The sequence below is a fragment of the Schistocerca nitens genome, chromosome 8 (assembly GCF_023898315.1).
Source record: "Schistocerca nitens isolate TAMUIC-IGC-003100 chromosome 8, iqSchNite1.1, whole genome shotgun sequence".
NCBI classification, from domain to species: Eukaryota; Metazoa; Arthropoda; class Insecta; order Orthoptera; family Acrididae; genus Schistocerca; species Schistocerca nitens.
In genome coordinates, this window is record NC_064621.1 from 601,375,726 (window position 1) to 601,387,970 (window position 12,245).

General features: G+C 38.7%; 1 protein-coding gene across 10 annotated transcripts in view; it reads right to left on the bottom strand.

Moving 5' to 3' along the window:
- The window catches only part of LOC126199221 (AT-rich interactive domain-containing protein 2), a 323,635-nt gene that overhangs the window by 68,122 nt on the left and 243,268 nt on the right, over positions 1–12,245 (bottom strand). For 7 of the 10 annotated variants that reach the window (XM_049936005.1, XM_049936012.1, XM_049936003.1 and 4 more), the window contains 3 exons: positions 11,872–12,176; positions 7,458–7,669; positions 5,157–5,484 (listed from right to left, as the gene is read on the bottom strand). In XM_049936005.1, the coding sequence (XP_049791962.1) occupies positions 5,157–5,484; positions 7,458–7,669; positions 11,872–12,176 (845 nt within the window). The remainder of the gene's footprint in view (positions 1–5,156; positions 5,485–7,457; positions 7,670–11,871; positions 12,177–12,245) is intronic. The other 3 variants (XM_049936007.1, XM_049936006.1, XM_049936004.1) reach the window with 3 other exon arrangements.

The window sequence follows — 12,245 nt, forward strand, 5'->3', positions numbered from 1 at the left end:
ATATATGATTAGGACTACACAGGGGCAAATAGGGGAACTACCTGTCAGCATATTGTGAGTGGCAGTATTGTAAACAATTCACGTGCAAGGAGAGTGTCAGGAATAAGGTTTTCCAAGAAAAAAAGGGCAACTGATGCCACGTACAAGAAGGATCATTTGATAAAGGAAAAGAGAAGCCAAGCATAAGAGATTAATGAGGTCCAACTATGTACTGTCAAAGATTATTTGTTAAGGATGGTTCACCAAGAGAGAAAGTGTTCCCAGTGTCATTTTTAGTTTATAGATGTAAAATGAAGAGTTAAAGAATTGTAACATATAATAGCAATAAGGAAATGGAATAGGTTTTCTCGTTTTTAAGATTTTTGCAGATTCTTTACTTGCCCTGATGTGACCACGGGCATGACTCCCTTAAGAATTTGTTGGGTGATGGCAAACGGCACACTGGAGGAGTGACGACATGCTAGCAGCAAGTTCTGTTGTGTAGTTCTACAAGGAGTTTATTGCGCAAACTTGCTGTTAATTAGCTGTTACGTAGTTGTGAAAAAAGTGGGAACTGAAGACACTAACCTGCTAGTTGTGGAGATTTGAGAGAGGTTACCAAACAGATGCAGATGGAAAGCCAGTGGGCTGAACTGTGGATTACATTCATTGCCACTAAACCCTGTGGTTCAAGCTGACTAGTACAGAAGGAGGGACTGTATACATTGTACACTATTGTTCATATTTGTTGAGTCTTTGCAGATTTATCAAAGACAGAGACCTAGAGACCGAGTCCACCGAAAGAAGGAGGTATTGTAGAGTCGCCACTATTTTTTTGCACAACTGATTACAACAGTACTGCCATACCTGATGCAAACGAGCTATTGACACTACACCAAGATCCAAACCACCACTGCATAAGATACAGCAACGCCACCAGCTAGTTTCTACATTGGCAGGCACGCCCCATTGCTCACAGCACCAATGATGCAGCAGAGAGGTGGACTGAGCACAGCAACGATGGGGTAGTTGCTACATCTAATGGCTGCTGCTTGGTTTAACTGTACTTGGTTAGAAGTGGTCCTTTGGCACAAAAAATTTGCGCCAAAGCAATATAAATATCCATCATTTCTAGCCACAGTATTGATAGTATCTACTACGATGGGAGATCCACACTGGGTGACAGGATTCCACTCTTTTGCAGGATGCCACCAAGTGACTCAGGTTCCACCACTAACAAGACGACTATTGGGATTCAGTCCAGTCCATGGCGACTTGGTGTATTCCAGGTAGTGGGCCACGTTGGGATCGTGTCAGCCTCAGCTGGACTCCTACCTTAAAGGGAAGCAGTTCACATCCAGGGCAGTGTAAACGCCCAACCATCTGTACACGTTCAGCCGAACTGTTGCTGCACACCACAACTCCCAGGGGCGGCTTCAGTGCTAGAGCCTGTCTTCTGCTACAAGAACATCAGGATTCCACGTCTACACACACACACACTGCCCTTAACTGGAGAGAAACACTGGGTCTGTCCACATGCCACTGCACACATCATGTGTCAGCAGTCCTACTCTGCACTAACATTAAGGCAGCTGCTGGCTAATTGCCACCTCAGCATCCACCAGTCTTGATGCCGCTAACACAGCTCAGGGAGGCGTAACCACTGCAGGCTGACACTACAAGTGTTTTAACTTGAAACTGAATAAAACGTTTGGCTACTGACACTGTACATGCTACCAACAGCCAACACCCTGACAACGACCCACTACTACATCCTAACTCCAAAGTAGTGGCCAACTACCCCAGTCCACTAGAATAAATTGCGTATGTGCACATGCACTCATCTGTCCAAATCTGTAAAAATGTTATCCATGCCAGTTTGTTATTTGTGTGTTAATTGTCAATATGATGTAGTGTATTTAAATTTACTGAAAACCACATTAACAAAGAATAATTAATAATTGAAAATTTTGCTACAGCGTGTAATAGTAGATTTCAACTGAGCTAATCCACAGTTTTGGAAATATGGACTCATTCTATCAGAAAACTATGACTCCAGCCTTGACTGCAACAAGTTTTAATTTTTTGTAATCTAATCATCTTAGAAGATAATTGGTACTGAACTCTGAATACATACAAATTACTGTTGTCTTTAGGCCATTACACTTGTTTAATTTCCAGGTTTGAATTGCAATTTTGTTGACCTAAATTTTCTGGACTGAATTACACCTATCATCAAATAATCAAGTCACTAAATAAAATAAAATTTGAATAATTTATAATATTTCAAATATTCTAACTGTAGTCATAAATAGACAATTCCCTGCTGAGACACACATAATGGTTCTGTAATCCTTTGTTACTACCTAACTATTTACTCTGTAAATCAAATTATTGCCTGAACATACAGCTCATCCACACTAGTACATTTCAACCAAGTCTTTACGTAGCCCACCCCACCTAAAATTAATCAATTCGCAGCTAACAATTCCCATGTTAACATCTGCGTATTGAGTGCGCAGCTTGAGAGCACACAAGCAACATCTATGGCATCAAAAACCAAGTAAATGTGGTGATGCCTAAAAACTATTCAGTTAACATTTTCTATGAGAATTCATGCTCATTCAGTTTGCATTATGCAATGAAATGTATGAAAGTCCATCATCATATTTGGAACAATTGATATTATCACACCATTTCTCTTGTAATAACATGTATTCATGAAATATCCACATGAACTTCTTTGGTTGTGGCAAGTATAAACTGTGCTTACAATACTGTACTTCCGCTATGCACCGCACTAAGTGTTTGTAGTGACTTCAATAATGAACTGTGTTCAACTGTCTGTAAACTGTTGATTATGAAACGAGTTTCATGATAAGAGTCACCACTGAAACTGTCACTGGACGGGTGCTCTACCAGGGTTCTCCAGATATATGAATAAAAGTGTTAATGAACTGGTGATTGTCCAACAGGTCAATTTAATGTTAATGTTAATAACTGTGTGATCTAATGAAACTAAAAGACAGTAGTGTTGCAGCCACTGTTGTATAATATAGTACAATAACTAAAAAGTTTTCTGTTTGGAGCCAACAAAATAGTGTGCCACCGAGACAAGCAAGAAGATGAGGTTCCGGTCAGGTTACTATAGTTCCAAATACAACAACCAAATGGCAGCCTGGTCACTGACTGTACTGCTTTACTCAGAACATGTAAAATGCTTTGATAGTGCCCACTAAGCCAACATACATCAATGTGCTTAATGTGTCCTACTAAACTGTCTAATGTAATAATGTCTGACACTATCAATTATAATAAATGAAATAGACTGATGTGAATTCATTGTGGACAAAATGAGAGCAAGGAAAGGTTCAATTATGTCAAGATATTGTAAAAAAACTGATTAATAAAAAGAATGATCTTACATAAACTGATACTGGAAATATTAACTGTCTGAGACAAAAGTAAGATTGACTATGAAACATAAGAGTTGTTATAAAATAATTACTTATTCATACAACCGCTTTCAAAGTCAAAACAAATATCACTTTAAAAAATAAATAAATATACCTGAATAGCACACAGATAATTAAAGGTTGCTCTCATCTATCTGACCAACTACAGTGTTACAACAGGGAACAAGAAACAATCATTATGATTCTTCCTAAACTGAGGCGGTATAATATCTTTTTCCAAGTTACCGAGCGGTTCACTGTATCACCAAGTGGTTCACTGCACCAGTAGAAAAATTTTCACCCTGAGCTGCATTTCCTACCAAGAAAGGTTCACTTATCTTTTGCACGAGATTAAACATAAAACTAACGAACTACATATCTGAGGATGACATAAGTAAGCAAACTATGTGTAATTATACAACATTATAAGATTGTAAGATGGGTGGCTGGTTGGCTCATCAGCACCCTATCTCAAAATCGTAGCATTGTTGTACGAGCAGCCACTCTTGTTAAAATACAAAGGTGTAAGACCAAGGTGACAAAAGTCATGGGATTGAAATACGGACGTATACAGAAAGGGGTAGTAATGCATATACAAGGTATAAAAGGGCAGAGCATTGGCAGAGCTGTCATTTGTACTCAGGTGATTCACATGAAGAAGTTTCTGACATGAGTATGGTCACACAATGGGAATTAACAGACTTCGAACGTGGAATTGTAGCTGAAGCTACGCTTCAAGAGTGTGACGAGAATATATATCAAGTTTCAGGCATTAACTTTCACTATTGACAACGCAGTGGCCGACAGCCTTCACTGAATGGCCGAGAGCAGCTGCGTTTGCTTAGAGTTGTCAATGCTAACAGACAAGCAACACAGCATGAAATAGCCTCAGAAATTGATGTGGGACGTATGACAAATGTATATGTTAGGACAACGTGGCAAAATTTGGCATTAATGGGCTGTGGCAGAAGATGACGACATTGGCTGCAGCACCTCTCCTAGGCTCGCGACCATATAGGTTGGACCCTGGATGACTGGAAAACTGTGGCCTGGTCAAATGAGTCCTGATTACAGTTGGTAAGAGCTAATGGTAGGGTTCGTGTGTGGTGCAGACCCCACAAAGACATGGACACATGTTGTCAACAAGGCACTATGCCATGCAAGCTAGTGGTGGCTCTGTACTGGCGTGGAATGTGTTTACGTGGGATGGACTGGGTCCTCTGATCCAAATGAACTGATCACTGACTGGAAATGGTTACATTTGGGTATCTGCGAGACCATTTGCAGCCATTCATGGACTTCATGTTCCTGAACAATGATGGAATTCTTATGGATGACAATGTGCCATACCACCGGATCACAACTGTTCGTGATTGGTTTAAAGTACATTCTGGACAATTCGTAGGAATGACTTGGCCAGCCAGTTCACCCAACACAAATCCCATCGAACATTTATGGAACACTATCAAGCACAAAATCCTACACCAGCAACACTTTCACAATTATGGACGGCTACAGAGGCAGCATGGCTCAATATTTCTCCAGGGAAGCTCACACGACTTCTGGAGTCCATGATGAGTCGAGCTGCTGGACTATGCCTGGCAAAAGGAAGTCTGACATGATATGAAGATTATCCCAAGACATTTGTCACCTCGGTGTATAGCTACAGACAAATGTAGCAAGCAGTATATACAATAATTTTAAGTCTTCTACAAGAGACACCTGTCTTAGGCCAAGCTGTATGCTTCCTGCTGTTTGCTGCTGCTGCTGCTGCTGCTGCTGTTGCTGGTGGTGTTGCTGCTGCGGTGTCGGAGTTGCAGCCTGTTGAGGCACAGGAACCACTTCCAACTCTGGTTGGTCCAGTTCTCCCTCTAGAGCTGATGCGGCCAGTGCTGCATACAGATTTGCTGCTGACGAACTTGGAACTCCAGTGTCTGCAGATGCAGGTGATGGAGAGGGTGCTGGAGAAGGTGACGCATTACCATTAACCTCCAGGTGCGGGCGCTTCGTTTCTACTTCCACACTGGTGAGACCTGCCTCATCTGCTGGCCTGAAATAGAAAATTGTGAAATGAGGGCAGTGAAACAGAAAGAACAAGTTTGTTGCGAAGGAGCTAAATACAAAGAGCCAAGCTGGTTCCCAACAATACTCAATGGATGTACTACAAACTTCATTTAAGAAAAGTACTATTACTTCCAACTTATTGAGATGCACGTAACTGTGTATCATTCTACATTAATTTGACAAATCGCTCATCAGTCTCTGACTTATACTATCAGTTATACTGCCCAATACGTTTAACATACTGCCCATGCGCAGCACAGCAATTTTCTAATGTGAGGGAGTGCTCTGGCAACATCTTAACTGAGAGTTACAGCATATACATAAAGTACAAATAAACAGATAATCCATCATGGAACGCACTGTATTTACATGACTATAAAATGACCCCCTATTTTCATGCGCTCTTTGAGAAATGTTTATTTAATTTTACATATTCTGACTAATCAAAATTACTGTTTTATTTACATGAAGTATTTGACATTATAAAGTATTTGACATTATACCTATTCTAAACTGATGCCATTTATTGATTGTAGCTTATTTGCTGCTGGGAGGCATTTCTTGAAGTTACCAAGCAAAAAGGAAGTAAGGAAAGTCACTAACAGAACAAGTGAAGCAGCACACCTTCACACACGCTTGTTAATAATCAAGATGGTGCAGTGTAATGCAATGTAGCCCCTAATAAAACTTCTCCAAAAACAAATTCATTATAAGAGCACCCAAGGCAGTACATAGGCAGCTCATTCACACCTCAGTTTTTGAGCAGTCTGAGACATTTTTAATTAAATTACCCTCCAGACCCCATGTCTATCACACGTTTACTTCTGGGATTCAGCAAATGTAACATTTAGAGAAGTTAATGTTTAGAAAAACCATCAAATGCCCCAGGAATTACAGACACCTGTTAATGACGTCACCAGAAATATTTCATACAAACAGTTCACAGGAGTTGTCAAGAATAACGTGAAATGCCAGCTGACTTGCAAACTCATGTAAAAAGGTTATCTGGAAATGTTTCAAGTACATGTGCAGCCTCCATCAGTACCATGGCCTAGCGTTCATCAAGTAGTTCTCTTCTGCTAACATCTAGCTGCTGCTAATAAACGTATCCGTACCCTCATTAACACAACCAAACCCTCAGTGAAATTTAACTTCCCACAGAAGTAGGACTCAGGCTAAATAATGTCTTATTGTACAATACAGTACAGTACACCGCATAGTACATGTCAGTATGATTGACATCCACACTATTTAAGCCATGTCTCCCAATCGCGAAGCAAAAAAAGTGAATTCTCTTAGCATCACACCTTTCGATCCCCCCCCCCCCCCCCCCACCCTTCTTTCTTTCTTTTCTGCTATTCAAGTTTACCTTTTCCCCTCTTATGGCTCTGTGTGTGTCTTAACAAGTCTCCTTTTGGACATTAGTTCTTAAGTAACTACTGAAGTATTCATATACTACTAGCTGCTTGCTACTGGTTTCTACTTAATCATAGGATCTCATAGATTTGACCCGTTTTGTTTTGTATCTAAGATCTATGCATCTATTTCTGTCTCCTGAACCCTCTTACTCCCAGAAGAAGGAATTGAAGCTTCAACTGTTGAAGACTTTTTTATGCTCTTTCGAACAGGAAAAACTCTGTCAACAATAACCATTTATAATGGATCAAATCAGATCTGTCAACAATTGCAGCAGGGTACTAAATACTTACACAAAATGTTAGGAATCAGTTGGGTATTTTAATCATTAACTATTTCAAAAGCTTTACATATTTTTACATCAGTCTTTTAAAGCAATAAAGTCACTGAGCATACTTAAACACATAGAACAGTAACTATGCTTAGAACCTGCACTGTTGATAAAATGTTCACAATGTCAAAGCGACATGCAACACTGCAGCAATGAAAATACAAAATTCCATGCACATTCATACCCAATACAGCAAGAAAGACAGTACCCACCTTTTTAGTGCATGCTGCTGATGTTGCTGCTGCATCTGATGCGAGTTTCCCTCCAGTGAGTGGGTCATCTCTGTACGATCAGTCACAGTTCCAACTGTTTTATACGGGAGTCCATCACTGCTGCCATTGGGATGTTGTGAAGCACTTGCAGCATTCTCTCTCCCTCCAGGCAGTGGCTGCTGGACAGTGGATGTTGTCGTATCCTTCAGTACCTGCATAGTTGTAGTTGACCAACATTCTCCTCCTCCCAGAGTATTTCCCATTTCAATACACGATTTCCAAAATTTTTACGTACAAAATGTAATAGTCTTCAACTTTTTCAATGTTAAATGTCCTAATCATCTTTCCAGAACGTGACAACCAAGCATATTCATTGTCAGAGGTAGTGAGTAAGCATATCATTTAAAAAAAAAAAAAAAAAAAAAAAAAAACATGTTGGCATTCACACAACAGGTTTCACTAAGAATGGTCATACTGAAGGTTGTATAGCTTTGGTTACCTGCTCTACATGGACTGACAAATGCAACAAGTTATAGTAAAACCCAAATATTACAAATCACACAGCAACATTGCACTTTTCACATGCAAAACACATCGTATGTTAAAGTCATTAACTGAAGGGAAAAAAATCTAAGGACAAACCATAGAATAAGTCCTGAAACTTTGGATATGTACTGTGACCTTTATAACGAGGCCATAACATGTAGGTTACATGGAAGGAAGATAAGTGCTTTCGTAGTATGAAATTTACGATTTCTTTTAAATAATCCTCCACGAAGAATAGATTATCAGAAAGTAAGAGAACAAATGAATCTGATGTAATAAGGAGTGACTAACGCTTATAATATTGTGGATCTTTTAGTGATGCAAGTACACATACCACTAACATCTACAGTTTGATACAAATTATACTCAACATTTCACACAAAAACAGAAACAACAGTATAAAATATCAGTACACATTTTCAATTGACTACACTTACAGCAAAACATTCCTCTTGAACTTTCTAAAAACAATCTGAACTTAAACTTGCATTTTAAAACTATATCTTAAACCTAAAATCACAATCATATTAAATGGAGCACATTAAATAAAAAACTTATATTTTAGACGAGATTTTATAAACTAGGACAGTAAGTAGCAGCTATTGAAAATTTTTTATGTTGTAACCTCTCTCCCCTTCCTGTCTCTCAAATGACATCCCCCCTTTCCCTTTCCCTCTCTGTTGACAATATAAGGAAAAGGATAGGTTGCTACTCACTGTAAAGATGACACGTTGAATTGCGGACAAGCACAACAAGAAGACTGATTTAGCTTTTGGCTAAAGCTTTCCTCAGAAAAGAAAACATACGCACTCAGTCACACAAACAAGCCACATTGTGAACATATGACATCTCCGGCAGCTGAGACCAAAATGCTATCATGGTTGTCTACCTTTGACCACATTGTAGTACCATACATTGTACCTTTGACCATTGTGACTTTTGGTGCCATCTATACATGAAGAGAGGAATCACACTCTAGTTTTGCCACAGGGGTAGCAGATGCTCATGTTTTTGTGGAGCTGTTTAAAAGCATATACGTAAAATTTGAAGTTCTCAGTTTGCATCCCGAAAAGTATGGATTACACACATATTTTAAAATAATGTTACTTGTGGCAACACTAGAGTATGTGGTTCCTCGCTTCGTGTACAGATGGCAGCTAAAGTCACAGCGCTCAAATGAAAAATTTAAGATATTATGATGCGGTCAAAGGTAGACAACCATGAAGACATTTTGGTCTGAGCTGCCAGAGATGGTGGTCATATGTGCGTGAAGTGTGCTTGCTTGTGTGAATGAATGTGTGTATATTTTCTTTTCTGAAGAAAGCTTTCACCGGATGCTAATTTTTTTTTTGTCTTTTGTCTTTTGGTTGTGCCTGCCTAAAACTCAACTCATTTGTACAATGAGAGCAATCAATCTTTTTCCTTCAAAAATTGATTACTTTCTTTGACATATTTTGACATGTTATTTTATCATGTAAATTTGTTTAAATTTTAAATTATTCGTTATCTGTATATAATATAGCAAATTTTGAGTAGTATTTGCAAAAAAGCTTAAGCTTAAAAAATTACTGAACATTTACATGTGGTTCTAAGTGAAAACCTTACCTCCAACCACTCATTTTTATGTACATCTCGCAAGTCAAAGATACGATGTCAATTTATATTCAGCCAATAATATTTTTTCAAAAAAATCAGAATGCTAAGAAGTAAAACAGAATTAACCCACAAAAATAGTGAAAGCAAGAGGGAGTAAGAGCTAATGCAACAAAATAGTTCAGCTTAAAAAAATCTACACTCTTTTTCCCCTGAAAACTGTTAAATGCATCTAGAGAGGAAAAGTTTGTGTATCCACCTAACTTAGCTATGAAAAAAAGTTCTCCACGATGAGGGTATCTACTGTTGGTTACACATAGAAACAAAGCTGCCAAGATGCACCATGGTTTGAGCCTCTCAATTCTAAGGCAACTGGTGTACCAACATGCTGTGGCCAACAGTAAAAATTTTCCTCAATCCTGGAAAACACAAGAAAGCTGAATTTCAGGGGTTAAAAGATTTTGGTAAGAGGTACTCCAATGAACTGTCTTTGTGAAAACTAAGAGGAACCAGCGTTTCTCAGCCATTCCCTTCAATCACGAGACAGTGGAAGTTGTTTTCCAGAACTACAAGGAAGTATTATGACATCCTTTCTGGCCATCTAATATTTGGAGCTTGGATGAGACTGGAATGTCAACAGTCCGCATTCGTACCAAAATCCTAAACCCCAGAGGGGTGTAAGCAAATTGGACCTGTCACATCAGGCTGAAGAGGCACGAATGTGACAGATGATGTTACAGCGAATGCTGTAGGGAACCATTTTAAAGATTTTATGTTGCATGGTGCGTCAACTGGGTTCATTGGAGGAGCATCTCATTCAGGATGGTCCAATGAAAAGGTTTTTTAACACTTCACCCAGCATGTCAAAGCCAATCAAGAAAGTGCTGTGGTTTTACTAAAGGGCAATCACAAAAGCCATTTTAGCATTACAGTAACAGCATTGGACAGGTGGTGGGAATTCATTATGACTTTTCACCTCATACAAGTCATAAGCAGCAGCTTCTTGACAGGAGAGCATTTGAATCTTGTAAAACTTACTTCAACACTGCCATGAAAGACTGCTGCAAAAAAACATGTTACAGTATATAAGACTGCAGTACTTCTATGAATAGCCTTTCCAAATGTATTTTGTCATAAAACAATGGTGGCTTTTGAGTTCCAGGGCTGGTTCCACTGTGTGAAAATATTTTTGGGGAAAAATGAATTGATGATGTAAACTTGAGCAGTTCAATTCAAGAAAACTCAGGAGAACTGCTTCTTGAAGCACAACCTTCCACAGACTCAAAGAATCAGCCAGTCACTCAAGAAATGATGTGTCCTTTCCCAATAGCTGACACAAAACAAATAGCAAAGGCTGGAAGAGAGGAAAATCTGGAATAGTAGTCAACAACCGTCAAAAGGAAGAAGTTCAGAAAATAAAGAAGACTGTCACTGTGCTGAAAGAAAATTAACCTACATGTAGGCCTTCTGGCCCCAAGCTGAAGAAAATTAAAGCTACATCATGTTTCATCGACGATTCTTCTGACTCTGAAGCCATGAATCAAGTGACCTGAGTGAAAATGAATTAAATGATTCAGAAGACCTAAATAAAGAGGGTCTAACTAACAATTATCTTTAACCTTACCTTGAGCTCAGAAAAGATTACATTTGGTTTACGGTGCCTACTGACACAGGAAAAGGAATTAAAACATTCTGCAGCTCAAAAAAGTAGATGGGGAAAAAAAAAAGAGACGTTTGAGGTGAAATTTATGAGATAGTACAGGAAGCATATCCACATTTTCACAAAGCCACTTGTGGATAACATCAGCGTAGTGTTAAGAAGAGTAATTGCTGGCAAGTTCACTTAACTGCAACTACAATACTGTGGACAAATAAAATTTTTGCAATTTTTCAATCACATGCCACAACAACAAGAGGAACAAATTACATTTTTTTGTTAGTTTTCGGGTCAATGTTCAATTTTTTTTGTACGGTCGAAGGTACAACAGGAGGTGGTCAAAGGTACAACCGTATCATTGTACCATTAATCAGTTGCACAATTCTACTAAAAGTAATACTTCTACAAAATTGTTTCAGACAGTAGTATTATTGCAATGTGGGATAAGGTATGTGCTATAAAATTACATAATAAGAATACTGCTTACATTATTTATGGTTCGTTTAAAAGTATGAAAAGTAGTCAAAGGTACACAACCTTCCCCTCTATGTATCTAGTGACTGTATATGACATGTCATGCAACAATAAAAAATCTATTTATTCTGTGCAATTACTTACCTTTTCTAGGTGGTTCTCAACTAGTTCAAAACTCTTTCCCAGGACACCATTTAGTACAGGTGGGTCCTTCCTTTCTGGTTTCTTTTCAAGGAGATCTGCTAACATCATGCTTTTAGCATTCTGCTGTTGGGACATAACTTTTGTTGCTACCACAGCAGTTGAACTGCGAGATGAATCTTTCGAATTTGTGTCGTCAGAAGCAACATCAATATCCAATGATGATGGGATGCCATTCAGAAGAATGCCTTCAAAACTCGATAAAGAGTTCTCCCCATCTTCCACAATTATTTGCGTGCCTCCTGCACCTGTTGAAACACAGGTGAACATAAAAGATCACATGTTTAAAAAATTAATAATAATAAAAAAAACATTAC